Source organism: Cebus imitator, unplaced genomic scaffold (genome assembly GCF_001604975.1).
Source record: "Cebus imitator isolate Cc_AM_T3 unplaced genomic scaffold, Cebus_imitator-1.0 Scaffold449, whole genome shotgun sequence".
NCBI classification, from domain to species: Eukaryota; Metazoa; Chordata; class Mammalia; order Primates; family Cebidae; genus Cebus; species Cebus imitator.
Genome location: NW_016107764.1, coordinates 2,959,743 through 2,975,684, shown reverse-complemented (window position 1 = coordinate 2,975,684; position 15,942 = coordinate 2,959,743). Strand labels below are relative to the sequence as shown.

At 63.2% G+C, this 15,942-nt stretch overlaps 1 protein-coding gene across 5 annotated transcripts in view; it reads left to right on the top strand.

The window, feature by feature from the left end:
• The window catches only part of BOP1 (BOP1 ribosomal biogenesis factor), a 30,133-nt gene that overhangs the window by 9,884 nt on the left and 4,307 nt on the right, over positions 1 to 15,942 (top strand). The window contains exons 1-2 of one of the 5 annotated variants that reach the window (XM_037732464.1): positions 13,772 to 14,658; positions 15,161 to 15,330. In XM_037732464.1, the coding sequence (XP_037588392.1) occupies positions 14,421 to 14,658; positions 15,161 to 15,330 (408 nt within the window). In that variant the 5' untranslated portion in view covers positions 13,772 to 14,420. Of the gene's footprint in view, positions 1 to 6,349; positions 6,431 to 10,695; positions 10,720 to 13,771; positions 14,659 to 15,078; positions 15,331 to 15,942 lie in introns of those variants that run through there. The other 4 variants (XM_037732462.1, XM_017511645.2, XM_037732465.1 and 1 more) reach the window with 4 other exon arrangements.

The window sequence follows — 15,942 nt, the reverse complement described above, 5'->3', positions numbered from 1 at the left end:
CCATGCCCAGCTGATTTTTGTATTTTTAGTAGAGATAGGGTTTCACAATGTTGGCCAGGCTGGTCTTGATCTCTTGACCTGGTGATCCGCCCGCCTCTGCCTCCCAGAATGTTGGGATTACAGGCGTGAGCCACTGCGCCCGGCTCGTCCTGCCTCTTAGTGGCGTTCTGTGCCACCTAGATGACCTAAGAAGAGTTCTGTCTCCTGGCCTGGTTCCCACTCCCTGAACCCTCTCCAGCCCCTGCCCTTCTAGCTGTTGACCGTGTCTGCAAGCTGCCCCACTGGAGGGGCGCCCGGGCTGTGTGCTCCCTGCCCCTGCGGCACCTTTGACGCTGGTGTTCCCGGCTCTCCACGGACCGGGTCGGCGAGGAAACTGCCTCCTGGCCTGCCCTGTGCTCCCAGTGCCCTCCCCAGCGGCGCACAGCAGCATGTGCCATGGGCCTCGGGCTCACGGGAGCAACCACTGGTGGCAGTGCCTTCTCGTTATTGCTGGTGTTGAGTGGATCTGTGGGCTTTCGGCCATTTTTTTCCCTTCTGTGCTCTTTCAGATTCATTTTTTTCCCGAATTTTGTTTGGCTTTGTTTTTATTTATTTATATATATATATATATATATTTTTTTTTTTTTTGAGACAGAGTCTCGCTCTTTTGCCCATGCTGGAGTGCAGTGGTGCTTCTTGGCTCACTGCAACCTCAGCCTCCCAAGGTATGAGCAATTCTCTTGCCTCAGCCTCCCAAGTAGCTTGGATTACAGGCATGTGGCACCACACCCGGCTTAGTTTTTGTGTTTTTTTTTTAGTAGAGAAAGGGTTTCGCCGTTGTTGCCCGGGTTGGTCCCAAACTCCTGAGCTCAGGCAGTCCACCTCCCAAAGTGCTAGGGGAGTGAGCCTCCGTGTCCGGCCTGCTTTGTCTTTTTATTTATGTGAGTTTTTTCTTTTTATTCTTTTGTGCAAAAGTTTCTGTTTTGTCAGTGTAATCTGCTTACCACAGTCAAGAATGTGAGAAAAGTTGATATCGTGACCCAAACCTGGAATCCCAGCTCTTTGGGAGGCCAAAGCGGGCAGATTGCGTGAGGAGTTTGACACCAGCCTGACCAACATGGCGAAACCCCATGTGAATCGCCTGAGCCTGGGAGGCGGAGGTTGCAGTGAGTCGAAATCACGTCACTGCACTCCAGCCTGGGTGACAGAGTGAGACTCCGTCTTGAAAGAAAAAAAAACAAACAAGAAAAGACCTAATATTAAGTGATAGTTCCCAGATTTTTAATTTTTTAATTTTTTTGAGACAGAGTCTGTCTGTCGCCCAGGCTGGAGTGTAGTATAGCCTGATCGTGGCTTACTGCAATCTCCACCTCCTGGATTCAAGCGATTCTTCTGCCTCGGTCTCCCTCTGGGATCACAGGTGTGTGCCACCACGCCTGGCTAATTTTTTGTATTTTTAGTAGAGATGGGCTTTTGCCATGTTGGCCAGGTTGGTCTCAAACTCCTGACCTCAACTGATCCGCCTCCCTCGGCCTCCCAAAGTGCCAAGATGACAGGTGTGGGCCACTGCGCCCGGCCTTCCTGGATGGTTTGAGAGAGTTCTGCCTGTGCCAAGAGTTCAGACTGTTGGGCAGGGAGTCCGTCAGAGTCCGCATAGCTCCGGGAATGGCAGGCCGCAGGGTGTGTTGCTGCAGCCCTGGGAAACCTGGCCCGGGCTGCCGTGTCGCTGTGGTTCTGGGGTCTAGGCGCTGTTGCTGTCTGGTGGAGAGTGGTCTGGAGCTGCACTCTGTGGGGTCTGGGAAGGGGTTGCCCAGATTCTCACCCGCTGGTTAGTGGGACCCACCTCGGGCGAACTTGTCTGGGTGTGGACCACAGAGCTGGGGATGGGACCAGGGGCCAGGGCTGGTGGCGAGTTCCCCTCTTGGCTCTGCCCGTGCCATGCTTTGGGTTCTCTTACAGACCACCTGCTCCAAGTTTCTTGGCCCCCATGGGGGAGTTAGGCAGCTGCTCTGCCCCCCGCCCTGGCGCTTTGCAGCATCAAACAGACATTTTATAGCATTCTGGATTTGAGGGGTCAGAGTTCAGACTGAAAGCAGTAGAGTCAGTGCACCCCTAGTATAGTGTCACACTGAGGGGTGGGGGAGTCTCAGGGTTCTGGGACATTCCACTTGAGGAAGAGTGACACTCAGCTCACATCTTGTGCTCTGGGACTTGGGTGAGGATCTCAGGTGAGCACAGCTGGGCCTCTTCTGCGTCCAGACCGTCCCTGAGGGCCATGTTCACGAAGGGCACCCCTGTTCAGCGGTTCTCCCTCCCAGGGTTCAGGGCTGCAACGACACTGTCTCCTGTGCCAGGCAGAGCTACACGGCCCTAATGATCTCAGCCCACAATCCCGTGGTGTCAATGTGGGCTGCCTCCTGTGGGTGGGTAAAGCAGCCATAAGCCCACCTAGATTTGGGGCCAGTGGACAGACTCCACCTCTTGATGGGACGAAAATCAAAGATTTGTGGCTGTGTTTTACAATGGCCACAGTCACCCTCACCCTTGCCAAATACTCTTCCCCCAAGGCTTCTCAAACTCGTTCCACTGCCAGGGTCTCATCTAAACCATGCCCAGCTGTGTGCAGTGGGGCACCAAGTCACAATGCTGTACAGGGGTCTCTGGTCTGTGGTGGTCCTAAGGTGGCTGGGCACCTGGCCATGGTGGTCTTGAGGCCCATGGTGGTCGTGGTCTGTGGTGGTTGTGACCCATGGTGGTTGTGGCCCGTAATGGTCTTGGCCAGTGGTGGTTGTGGCCCGTGGTGGTCATGGCCTGTGGTGGTCGTGGGGGTCTGTGGTGGTCGTGGGGGTCTGTGGTAGTCGTGGGGGTCTTATGGTCGTGACCGTGGTGGTCGTGGGGTTTGGTAGTCATGGCTGTGGTGGTCATGGGGTCTGTGGTGGGGCACACATGGCCAGTGGCTCATGCAGGGTTGGCCTTCATCCCTGGGAATGACCCTGCCATTCTTGGGCTCCTCCGAGTTACCTTCCTTTTCCCTGAGAAAAAAGCGATATTTTTGGCTTGTATTTTCCCTCGGCTTTTTAGTCCCTGCTGATGTGCTTTCTTTAAAACAAAATGTGGGTTTCCTAGGTACCGGTTTATGAGTCATTGCTGTCAGATGAGCCGTCCACACAGAGCTCTTGGATGCCAGCCCGTCTCTCTGCTGGGCACCCTGCAGCTCATGTGAGCAGGGCCTCGGGGAGCCTTGGCGACGCCGAGGTGCCAGGCGTGGGACCTCTGGTACAGCACTGGGTTCTTTTGGCCTCCGTGGCGCCCCGCCAGCAACACTCTGGCTCTGGTCTCTGGGCAAGGTGGGATTGCTTCCCTGTTATTGTCCCTCTCCAGAAGAACCCTCCTGTGGGCAGCCCTGATGCAGACCCCATAGGGAAGGTAGCCTTTGGGGGCAGAGTTTCCTTCCCACCGACCCAGGCCCTGGCAGTTCTGTCTTCTCTCCCAGGAGGTGAGGGCAAAGCCTTTGTCACGTGCCTGGTTGATGGCAGTGGGGCACGGCCTGGCTGGCCTGATGCTGGGCAGGGAGGCCCTGCTGTAGTCACAGTAGGGGCCCAGTGCTTGGACACCGTTTCTGGCTGGCTCAGCCCACCCTGGGTTTCTTCCTTTGGTCCTCATGGTGACATTCTAGCCCTGGGGCCGGGCAGAGGCCACACACGGTTCAGGGACTGCAGCTGCCTTCCCTGGGCTCCAGTGGCACTGCCCTCTGCTGTACTGCCAAGTCCTGACACCATGTCCTCGCGCTTCCCCTCAGCGGCTCCCTGCCCATCCGCTGGTGCTTCAGTCCCACCTGCCGCTGCCCAGTGGCGCTTGCCCGCCCTCTCTCTACTTTTCCTTGATCTTCACATGACTCTTGGGCTCCGTCAGGCCCAGCCCCTCCTCGGGGATCCCTGCCTGTGGACCCTTCCCTCATGTCCCCCCACTGGCGGCGGAGGTCCTCAGTCAGGCTGTGCCGGGGCTTCTGCAGGTGGTGGTGGGGTCCTGGAGGATCTGGGCAGACTCCAGCATGGTCATCACGGGAGGAGTCCTGTCCCCCAGGAGTCCGGAGTGTGGCGTGGGTCTGTGTTCTGTTGTCTGTGTCATTAGAGGCTTTTTTTTCCTTTGAGATGGAATCTTGCTCTGTCACCCAGGCTGGCATGCAGTGGCACAATCTCGGCTCACTGCAACCTCTGCCTCCCGGGTTCAAGTGATTCTCCTGCTTCAGCCTCCCGATTGGCTGGGATTACAGGTGCTCACCACCATACCCGGCTAATTTTTTTTTTTTGTATTTTTAGTAGAGACGGGGTTTTACCTTGTTAGCTAGGATGGTCTCAATCTCCTGACTTTGATCTGCCCGCTTTGGCCTCCCCAAAGTGTTGGGATTACAGGTGTGAGCCCTGTGCCCAGCCTCGTTAGGGTTTTAGTGGCCTTTTCTTCTGATTTTTAAATTTAATTTGTTTTTGAGACGAAGTTTTGCTCTTGTTGCCCAGGCTGGAGTGCAGTGGCTCAATCTCAGCTCACTGCAACCTCTGCCTCCCGGGTTCAAACAGTTCTCCTGCCTCAGTCTCTGGAGTAGCTGGGATTACAGGCACATGCCACCACGCCCGGCTAATTTTGTATTTTTAGTAGAGATGGGGTTTCTCCATGTTGGGCAGGCTGGTCTCAAACTCCTGACACAGGTGATCCACCTGCCTTGGCCTCTCACAGAGGAGGGATTGCAGCCGTGAGCCACTGTGCTTGGCAAAAACCAAACCAAAACAAACAAACTATATATATATATATGTGTGTGTGTATTTCCAATGCCCCACAGTATCTGTCTTCAGAACCTGAAGGGGCCTTTCTGCCCGCACCGCCCCTGCCCGCACCGCCCCTGCCCGCACCTCTGGGCCCGGCTGGGTGCTGCCGCCCCCTGGTGGACTCAGTGTGCCCTGCAGCTATCCCATGGGGTTGCTGTGCCCCCTCTGAAGGGCACCTCTGAAGGGCACCTCTGTCCCTTGCCCAGGGCCTGCCTGTGCCGTGGCCTGTCCGTGTCTAGCACAGGGGCCACGGGGCACAGAGCTCTGGGGGACAAGTCTGTCGTCACCTGCCGGGACCCTGGGACTGGCCCATGAGCAGCACTGAGGCTGGGACTCCCTGGGTGCTTCAGCCGGGGCCACTGTGGAGACCCGTGCAGCAGAGGCTGGGCGGGGGCAGCTGACCACAGCTGGGCGTGGAACTGCCCTCGTGCAGGTCTGGGGCTTGGGGCCGGGGTTGGCGTGTCTGCTGTGGCTGTGGGGGCTTGTGTGCCCTGGGCAGGGGCAAGAGCTCAGTGTCACTGGGTGCCCCAGGCCACTGTCAGCCGTGGTGGGAGATGTGGAAACTGAATCCTTCCTTGTTCCTGGCCTGGAAAAAAACTTAGTCTCCCATCTCTCTTTATATTGAAGGGAAAAACAGGCAGAGGAGGAGCTTGGCTGCACAGGCCTTTGGCTCCGGCCTGGGCAGGAGGGAAGAGGGTCTCAGGGCGGGGGTGGGGCACGCCCACCCTCACTGTGGGGTTCCTGCGCCCGAGTGCTTTACTGCCCCCAAGGGTGAGAGGTGGACTGTTTTCCCCATCAGTCCTGGTTCCGCCGGTAAACCCGATCTGGTTGGAGCCATCCTCACCTCCCCAGTCGAGGGCAGAATCTGTTTTCCAGGTTGGGATGTGAATTCTCAGTGGCGCCCACTCTGTGACCTGGTGGGATGGGGTTGGCCTGGGCTGTGGACATGGGGAGTGGGAGAATGCGGGGGGCTGCAGGCATTCTGAGTGTGTGGGTGCCTCTCTGGGCCTTCTGCTGGCTGGACCGGGCTGGATGTGGCCCCAGGACAATGTGTGCCCCGACCCCTTCAAGAGCATTGCACCCGGTGATGCCTCTGTGATGCCTGTGTCTGCTCCTACCCCCACCATGTTGCCCCTGGTCCCAGGCGGGGCTTGGCAGGAGTCCCGGGTGGGGCCTTTGGGAGGAATCCTGCAACTTTGACATGGATGGGTATATGGGTGGTTGGTGGTGGGTGGGGGGTGGCCTTAGTTCTCAGCTGGAGACTTTGCTTTTGACTGCCCCAGTGGCCCTGTGTCCAGCCTGACACCCATGTCAGCCCAGCCTTGCAGAGGACAGGGCCGTGGGCAGGACCTGTGGTGCCGGGTGCCAGCCACAGCCCCCAGAGGCTCCCTTTGAGCTGGATGTCTTTGGCCTTGTGCTGTGGCCTGGGCCAGGCTGGAGCTGCTCAGTGACTTGGGGGTGGTGGGGTGCTTGGGTCTGGGGTCTGTCTACCCAGGGTCAAAGGGCATCTTCCATTCCCTGAGGTAACCACTCTCCCCCTCTCTCTGCAGGCTGACCCCGCTTGCCCCAGGACGGAGATGGCGAGTGTCCCGACCGCAGATGAGTATGCTGAGGACAGCTCTGATGAGGAGGTGGGCCGGGGCTTCTTTCCCGCTGGCAGGGTGGGGCAGCTTCTATTGTAGCCCAGCAGGTGCGGGGCCTCGGGGCCAGGGTTGCCCTGGGCGTGCTGGGGCCTACCCACAGGTGGGCCACATTGGCCGGGGCAGAGGCGTCTTGGCGGCAGTGAGAATGCTGAGGCCTGAGTGGGCGTCCTGGCTCGGGGTCCTGCTCCCTGTCTGGAAGAGCAATTTCGGGGTCTGGGACACATGACTACAGTGTTTGTGTGTCATCATCACCTGCGAAAGGAAAGGAGCTGGGCGTGGCTCCGTGCCCCGTGTCGGTCCTGGCCTGTGGACAGGCCCCGGGGCTCCTGTGGCATCTGCAGGGTGGCCGTGGGTTCCCTGGGGGCAGCATGCATGGTCTGGGTGGGGGCGATGGGCATGGGTGGCGCCCGGTCGTGCCTGCTGTAGGGTGGGCCACAGGTTGGCCTCTGGCAGGACAGAGCTGGGCCACCTCCCGGTGTTCTGGGCAGCTGTGACCCTTCCCTTCCCCTGGAGTTCCCCCCACCCCCTGTGGTGGCTGACATAGGCTGGGGCTATAGCCTTTGGGCCTCTGGGTCCCAGGAGCACCTCTCAGGAGGGGCGGGAGGCTGGCTGTTTCTTGTTAGGAGTTTGCTGCTGGGCTGGCTCCGCAGGCGTGGAGAGGCTGGGACGGGCTGTGTCCAGGAGCAGATTTGGCTGCGTGAGGGCTGCCCTCATTTGGGAGGGGCTGGATGCTCTGAGGAGCTCTGGGGTCAGAGGCACTGCCCGCCTGTACCCTCCTCAGTGTGGCCTGACCCCAGGCAGGGCTGTGGTCCCAGTGGAGTACCTGGGTGTGAGGTGGAGTCCCCTTTGGGCCCTGGGGGGCTGTAGGCGAAGGAGGAGGCTTTGGCATAGGGCCTTCCCAAAGGAGCTCTTCCTGCCTGCTTGTCAGGGGCTGTCCCCGGGGACCTTGGGGAGACACGCGTCCCCCCCACCCAGGTTCCTCCCCCATCCTTCGGCTCTCTTGGCTGTGGCTGCAGGAGTCTTGGCTGCCCGCCCGATCCGGTCTCTGCTGCGCATTCAGAGAACAGAGACAAAACAAAATAAATTGGTTTCCTGGCCGGAGCAGCGGGCTCACTCAGAGAGGGGGGCCACGCCGTGCGCTCCCTGCCTGTCTCCCCTCCCCCTCCCAGGGGCTCTGGCTGTCGGCAGCCACATCCTGTCGGCTACTTTTTTATATTTGGTATTTGGAGAAATCGATGATGCTTGTAAATGGAGTGCGGAGGCCGGGGGAGGGGCCTCGGCAGGGCCTGCGTCCCCTGCTGCCCGGGGTGCCTCGCCAGGGCCGTGCGGTGCCACTGCTGCCTGCCGGGTGGGCAGCCCCCTGCCGTGCCGGGAGGAAGCCGGCCAGGGCTGTGGGGGCTGCTTCCTCCGGTGATGACTATCCCATATGCTGGTCTGAGTGACAGCGAGGGAGCCGGGATGCCGCCGGGGCTCCTGCCAGCACAGCCGGCCAGCGGCTCGAGGGGGCGGCAGAGCTCAGCTTTCAGGAGCCAGGCCAGGCCGGTGCAGATGCCTCCCTTCCAGAGAAGGCCTCCATTCCCTTGGAGCAGAGTGGGGTGGCCCTAGGGGAGTGATGTGGGGCCACGGTGGGCAGGGAGGAGGCTTGGGAGGTAGGAGGTGCTGAGCCTGCCGTGCTCCGAGGAGACAGTGGGGTGAAGAGAGCAGGGCCCGTTGGGCAGCCCCGTGTCCTTGGAGGTGGCCGTGGCACCAGGACTCTGGTCTTCCTTGGCACTGGGCAGAGCTGGCTGGGAGAGGTCCCTGGGCCAACCTCACTGCCGGGGCCCTTCAGGGCTGGCAGCAGGGCAGGGAGGGTGCTGCTGGGGTGCGGATCCTGCGAGTGGCCATCTCGACTGGGGATCACGGGTAGCGGTGGCTGCGGTGCTGAGAGGGCCGGGCCACGCTCCTGCTGGTGGGAGGTTCCTCCTTGCCACCCCTGCCCACTTGCCTCCCCTTCTCCTTGGCCACTTCTCTGCCCTTCCTGGGTCTGGACCCAGGCCTGGACCGGGATGACACTGGGGCTTCTGGGCCTGTCACTGTCAGGGACCCCCTGACAGACGCTGACTTTGGAAGACCTGAGCAGCCCCTCACGGCTCCTTGTTCCCTTCCCCCAGATGTGCAGGCAGCAGCCAGCACGCGGAGGGAGGCGGGCGGAGCCCCTGGAGGAGGCGCTGGGCCTGGCTGGGGTCCTGCCGCCGGCAGTGGGGGGCCCCCAGGAGCCGGCTGAGCCTCAGGCTGCCCCGCCCCCGCATGGCCACCTCACCCCTCTCCCACCGCGCCTGGAGCTTCACAGACGTGATCTCATCCAGCTGCTGGGACCCCCGGGGAGGTGGGCCGGGGTGGAGGGGCGGGGCGAGGGGGCTGCTCAGCCTTTGCAGAAGCAGCCACTCCGATTTGATTTGAGCGTGTGGGAGAAACTGAGGCTGGGCAGCTGTCAGGCAGAGGATGCAGCCACCCCCCCGCCGCCTGCCCAGCAGCCTGCGGCCATGTTTGTCGGGAAGGTGTGGCAGGCAGGGGTCAGGGTGGCCGTGAACTCTGGCCGGAGGAGCCGCCCTCTGCTATCCCTTTCCCGTTCCCCGGGTACGGGGCTGGGGCCATCCCTTGCAAGGCCCCCTGGGGACCTTGACCCTGCCTGGGTTGAGTCAGTTCCCGCAGGGATGCGACCTGGCCTGCCAGCATCCAGAACCCGTGGTCCCCTCTGCTCTCGCGCCAAGTGCCGTTAATGGCCTCTCCCAGCTACTGAACCGGCAGCTGCCTTCAGCGCTGGCGGCCTCCTGCTCCTCCGGCCGCCCCCGCCCCCGCCCCTCTTCCTGGCCCCGCGCGCACTCAGGCTTGCGTCGCTGCTGGCAGCGCGGCCTCGGCTCAGGTTTCCCAGCAAGCAAACGGCCCTCCTCACGCTGCTTGCAGAGGGCGCCCGGGCCTGCAGACCGCCCTGATCTCCCTGGCGGCCATCCACCCCGAGGCCGCCAGTATGCCTCTCTCCGAGGGGGCTGCTGGCTGGGCTGGGGCTGGCCCTCGGGGCTGGTCCCTTCCCACTGAGGAGGGGCATGGGCGCGCCCTGCTGGCCTGGCTGTGGGTGGGTGTGTGTGGCGTGACTGCTGCTGCCCCTTGGCCAGAGAGGCCCTCCTAGGCCTGGCCTGCCGCACTGTTTTCCTGTTTGGGAGAGTCCCCTGGGCTCAGTGAGGCGGGGCGGGGGGAAGCCAGGGCCCTCATGGGGACACCCTGGGCTCACAGATGAAGCCAGGCCGGGCAGTGCCTGGCAGGTGGGCGTGGCCTCATCAGAGCCTTGGCCCCTTGCTTGTGTGCTACAAAGGTGGTGGAGGCCCTGGCCTGCTGTCCCCACTCGGGGCCAGGCTCCTTGGCGGCAGAAACCCAGGTGGGGGGGTGGGCATGCTCCACGGGGCTCTTGAGCAGAGGCTTTGCCCTGGGGCCGGCAGAGCAGCCCGTGAAGCTGAGCTGGGGAAGCATGGCCTGCCGGGCGGGTGCTGGGGCTGCAGGCTCTGGGCCTTCCGGGGAGGCCGGCTGCAGAGGGCTGGGTCTGGGTTTGTGTCCTAAGGCCAGGGTGGTTCCGCCGGGGATGGGAGTCACAGGTGCGTGTGTGTATGGCTTGGGACTGAGGGGAAAGTTTCCGTGTTGAGATTTTGGAGGTGTCTGGAGTTGGGGGCTGAGTGGGTTAGGGTTCTGGAGCCCTGTCCCCACCCACTAGAAGCTGCACTGAGTCATGGGCTCAGAGCAGGCTGAGAAGGGGAGCACAGGTGTGAGAGGCCACGCCCCAATCCCAGCATCCTGCAGGAGTTTCTGGGAGGCCCTGCTTATGAGCCGCCAGGCATTGGGGTGCTCTGCAGGGGTCGGACAGCCATTGTCCCTGGGCCAGCCCCACCAGAGACTGAGGCAGGCCAGGGTCTGCAGGAACCTCTGGGCCAGTAGTTCCCTCTCTCCAGCCTGCAGACCCCAAGGGGCTGATGTGCTGCCCTCCCTGCTGTGGAGGTGCAGGGAGGAGGCTGAGCTGTGGGTGCAAAGCCTCTGGAAGGGCAGATGCATGGACGTGAGCAGTGCTGGAGGTGAGGGGGTCTGGGCTGCTGGCTCCTCCTGCCTGGGCCCCCACCTTGGGCTAGGGTCTGCTCAACCGGTTTGGACTTTGGGGAGGAAGCCAAGCAGGACCTGGCTTTCTCTCTCCCCTCTGGCCTGGGCTCCAGGGCCCAGCAACCCACTGGAACCTTCAGTAGGGTGAGATGCAGCAGGTGAGCCTCCTGCCCTGGCCGTGCCCTGAGTACTTTGACAGATACAGCCCTGAGGAAGAGGAGGAGGAGGAGGAGGAGGCCTCGCGTCGCACAGGAAGGCTGTGTGGCGCTCCGAGACAGGCGGGCGTTGCGTGCAGGGGAGCGGCGAGAACGCTGAACACTACCCGCATTGTAATCGGAGAGGGGCCGGGGAAGAGAGAGACGGAGTGAGGGCGGCTGACCCCACGCTCCCCGGGGACAGGTGGGAGAGGCGGAACGAGGAGAGAGTGAAGGATTCCAGAGGTGGGCCGGCTTCCTCTCTCGCAGACAGACACGGGAGGAGGCGGGCAGCGGGCCAGCCCCATACCTGCAGTTCCAATCTGTGGTCCTGACAGCTGCAGCCACTTTGGGGAGGGGGAGGGAAGGGGGCTCATCGAGAGCGGAAAAATCCCAGCCGACACATCAGCCTGTTGCGGCCTGTGTCCGGTGCAGTCTGGGCTGGGGGCCTGTCCTTGGGGCTGGGCGGCCCCCAGGAGAACAGTGATGCTGGGTCTGCGTGTGCCCCCGGCTGGCCCGGGTCTCGTGCGGGGCCTGACCCGGAGGGGTCACATGTGTTTCCTGGCGCCCGCAGGTGCTGTGCAGGGCGGGGCGCCTGGCGGTGGGCGCAGACGGCCGGTGATGAATCATGTGTGCCGCCAGCAGCTCGTTCCCCAGGCCGGGGACAGGAGCTGACAGCTGAGGCCCAGCAGAGCATTTCCAGCCCAGCTCGGCTCACAGGGTGCGGGCTGGGCCCCCTTCCGTCCCAGCTGCCTCTGAGGGGCACAGGCAGAGGGAGCCCTGGGTCTCTGTGGAGGTGAGGCCAGCACTCCGGGAAGGGAGCCAGGGGCTGTGGTGGGCAGGGAGCACCTGCCACTCCTCTGCCCGACAGCCGAGAGGGGATTGGGGTGGGCCGCCGCAGGCCTGGGGGTCAGCCCACACCACCCCCGGTCTGGTTTGAATTTCTGGAGCAGCGGAGGGTGACGGAGTGTTCCTCCCCCACCCCTCCCCTCTTGCTGGCTGGCGGGCCAGGCCCTCGGCCGCTGCTACCGGTGCAGCTCAGGGAGCGGCTGGGCTGGCTGCCCGGGCCTGAGGCTGGCCAAGCTGCAGCCGCGGTCGGAGTCAGGCCTGCTGCAGAGGGCTTGGCTGTGAGTGCGGCACCCCAACCAGCGGGGCCCTGGGGATCCTTTCAGCTCCAAGTCCTCTGGGTCAATTGGCCCTTTCTTCTGGGCTCGTTAGACACCCCAAATTCTGGCCCCAATCCTGGGGACTCTGACCTCCCTTTCCCTTGCAGTCCCTCGTGACCCTGCCCAGACCCCCCAGCTCGGCCGGTACCTTCCCGCTGCTCCAGTCTCCCCTCCGGCATTGCCGCTCCGAGCTTGATGCTGGCATCCCTCCGGCACTGGGCTCTGGCCATGGGGTGCCCATTGGTGCCGGCAGCCCCTGGTGTCCCTGCCCTGGGGGCTCAGTGTCTTCCAGGTGCCCGCTCCTCGGGTTTGTCCCTGACGCTGACTGGCCACTGAGGTGGGGGTTCATGTGGAGGTTTGCAACCCCCACCAGGCCCAGGTCTGGAAACGGGAGGCCTGGAGGTGAAGGGCATGTGGGTCGCAGACCCTCCCTACGGAACTACACCCAGTGCCCATGGAGGAAGGGCCGGCGTAGGGGCCATGGGCCTTCGGGTGCTGTGCAGAGTGCCCGGCGGGCCTTGCTCCTGGGTCCACCCCACTCCTCACTCACTGGCGCCTTAGTGCCTGGGAGGGTGTTGGGTGGGGGTGTGAGGAAAGCACCCGGAAAGGGGAGGGACGGGGTGCCTCAGCCCCTAGCTGCACCCCCATGTCCCCTGGGGCCTGGCTTCCCGGCGGGCGGGGGCTTCTGCAGTGACTGAGCTTGTCCTCTCCTCCCCTCCCTCTGGCCAGCTGTGGGCTCCTGCAGGATTAGGGAAAGGAAATTTGGGGTTGGGTTTCTCTCTGAACGAAACCTGCCGTTGTGACTTTTTATCCTGTTATATTTCTATCAGATTGGACACAGCCCCCCCTAGCCCTTAATGGCTCTGGCTTTGAGAATTTCCTCCAAAATTACACCACTGCTTCCTGCTCCGTGGTTCCCTGGAGCCTGTCTTTGCAGAGGAGGGGCAGTCCTGGCCCAGCCCTGCGCCGATGCCCACGTGGGCCACAGCACCTGGTCTCCCCTCCGGGGGCGCATCCGTGCCTGTGCTGAGGAGGGAACTGGGGCCGGCGCTGCCCCGACGCCCGCATCTGGCACTGTCAGCCATTGTCCACCCAGCCGGAAGTCAGGCTGTGGCCTGGCAGGGTTGGGGGGAGCACCGCCCGCCTTTCTTCTCTTTGTGCCCACTGAGCTTACACCACTAAATGGTAATTGTCACCTGCAGGGTTTTAATGACTGGCCAGCTGTGTGCAGACCGCTGTTGGGGCAAAACCCACCTCCTGTGGTGGGCGGGGTCTTCAGGGAGCCGGCTGAGTGGCGCCCGGTGGTGGGAGGTGGGTGGCCAGGGGGTCCTCATTCCCATGTGGGCAGTGGAGGGTCCAAGTGGCCCTGGTGCAGACGGAGAAGACGTCCCTCCAGGCCAGGCTGGTGGAGGCAGGGCACCCACCCCCTCTGCCGGGCAGCACAGCTTGCTCCACTCCTTGGCACTCCGAGGCCAGATGTGGCACCCTCCTCATTCTCCTGTCCCCTGGGTGCCTGGCAGGCCCCAGAGTGGGGCACGCCTGCCCTGCTGCTGCCCCCGTCCCTGCCTTGTGGCAGGGGCCCTGTCCTTCCTCACCCTCCTACCTTCTGCCACACAGCTCCTCCCCAACCCTCTCCGCCGGCATGGATCCCTCGTTCCCCACCCCACAGCTTTCCGATAGAGGCCTCTGTGGGAGAGCTAAGCCTGTCCTCACCGCCTCAGCCCAGGGAGGGATGGCCCTGAACCCTGGAAAGTGAGGGCTTCCCAGGGAGCCCAAGGAGGATGGGACCACCAGGGGTGGGAATGGAGGCTCGGGCTAGGGGTGCATTCTGGAACTTTCAAGCGGACAGTTGGTCTCCATATTTGGAAGATACTGTTTTGTTTTTAATTATACAAAAATTTTCAGACTTTATATTATCATATCAAAAACACAAGATGCCCACACACAGTGGCCAGAAGAAAACCCAGGCCCGAAGCCAGCGCAGAAAGTTCCAGTGGGCCCGGGCAGGTTGCTGGGGCCAGCACAGAGTCCCGCTGCCGGTGCCTGTCTGTACGTCCGTCTGTCCTTCGGCCCCGCTCACAGCCAGGGCAGGGCTGGCCTCGGGGGCGTGCTCACGGCGGACCTTGCCCAGCTCAGGTCCAAGGTGGGGCTGTCTGTGGTCGCCCAGGGCGTCCACCTCCCCCAGTAGCGTCTGCCTCCTGGCTGCTGCCGGCCACCTCCTAACTGCGAATCGCTGTCTTTCTGTCGCGGTCCTTGCTCTGCAGAGGGGAGGGAGGAGTGTCAGGGCCCGGCAGAACCCAGCGCCAGTCTGCGCCTCTCTGGCCTCCCTGCTGGGTGCAGTCTCAGGTGGCCAGCGCTGAGGCACCTCCTTCTCAGCTCTCCCCAGCTTCCCCCAAGCGTTTTGGGGAGGGGAGCACACTGCTGCACAGCCGAAATTGTAAAATTAAATTTCCCAGATGTTCAGGCCCCAGGAGCTCACGCGTGCTGTCTGGAGAGGAAATGGGGATTGGGAAAAGCCGTGCCGTATTTTCTCCCTGCTCACCCTGCTTTTCCGGTGCCACCAAGCACAGCAGGAGCTGTAAATCACAGCTGGCCAGCGTCTCCTGCAGGGGCCCTCACCTCCCCGGCCCCCACATCTCCTGCCAGTCTCTGCCTTCATGTCCCATGGTCCATGTCTCCGCCAGCCCTACAGGACCTGGTGTCTTGCTGTGCAGCCCGGGCGGGGAGTGGACAGCAGGTGCCCAAGATGGCCTAGGCTGCTGGTGGGCCGCAGGGGCTGCGAAGATCCTGGGGTCCCAACTCTCTTGCTGCCCCTTGTCAGGGGCAGGTGGGTGGGCTTGAAGCAGCATCTTATGAACTCGGCTATTTTCACTCCACCTTTTCAACTTGCTGAATCGGCAGCTTGCAGCGGCCTGGTCCAGCGCCCCAGCTTCCCCGCACTGGGTAGGGCCCCCTCTGGCCTTCCCTAGCTCTTGCCCCTCATGCAGCTCCCTGGGAGGGACTCCACACTCCACTGGGAGCTGGGTGTCCTAGGGACTCCTGGAGAGGAGGAGCCCAAGGAGAAGGCCCAGCCCCCACCAGGCCTGTGTTACAGGTGTGCCTGCCTGTGCCCTGCTGGGAAGCCCTGCCTGCGTGGCCTCGCCTCCTTTGCCTGGCAGGTGTGGCCTGAGGGATGCACTGGAGGCCCCCTCGGTGCCCCCCGGCCCGTGCTCACCAACTTTCTCTGGTTGCTGAGGCAGAAGGTGCAGATCTGTTTGGGCTGGGCGTTCTCGCCGTCGCGCGCGGGAGGCGGCGGTGGCGGTGGCGGTGGCGGGGGGCTGCCCGCGCGCGCCGCGTGGAAGAAGGCCGGACCCGAGTGGCACGGCTGTCCGTCTCCGCAGGCCTCGCCCGCCAGCAGCACGTTGCCCAGGTGCGAGATGTAGCTGGAAGCCAGGCGCAGCGTCTCGATCTTCGAGAGCTTGCGGTCGGCGGGCTCGGTGGGGATCAGCGTGCGCAGCGCCGTGAAGGCCGTGTTCACGCTGTTGGTGCGGTCCCGCTCGCGCGCGTTTGCCGTGTGCCGCTGCCGGGGCTCACGGCCTGGCCGGCCCCCTGGCCCCCCGCCCCCGGCTCGCCGGCCCCCAGACCTCCGCCGGGCGCCCTGGAGGCCGCAGCGCGCCGCGTGCACGCGACAGGGTTTCTCGTCGGAGCCCGAGCTCTCGCTGCCGCGGTCCTCATCCTCCGACAGCGGGCTCACCTCGGGGTACAGGTAGCGGCCCGGCGGCGCCGGGCGCAGCGTGGCGAAGGACATGGGGCCAGCGGGGGCGCGGCGTCAGCTCCGTCGCACGCTGCTCATGCCGCCTCCTGCGGCCGCCGCGGGCCTCGCGGGCCACCCGGGGCCGAGGCAAGGCGCCAAGGCAAGGCGCGGGGTCTCGACTGCGCCCCGCGGTGGCAGCTGCCGGGCGCCGCGCGCACATGTGCGTCCCGGGCTGGAGCTGGGCCCCGAGCCGCGCCTTTATAGCGGCGTCCCGGCCCCGCCCCTGTG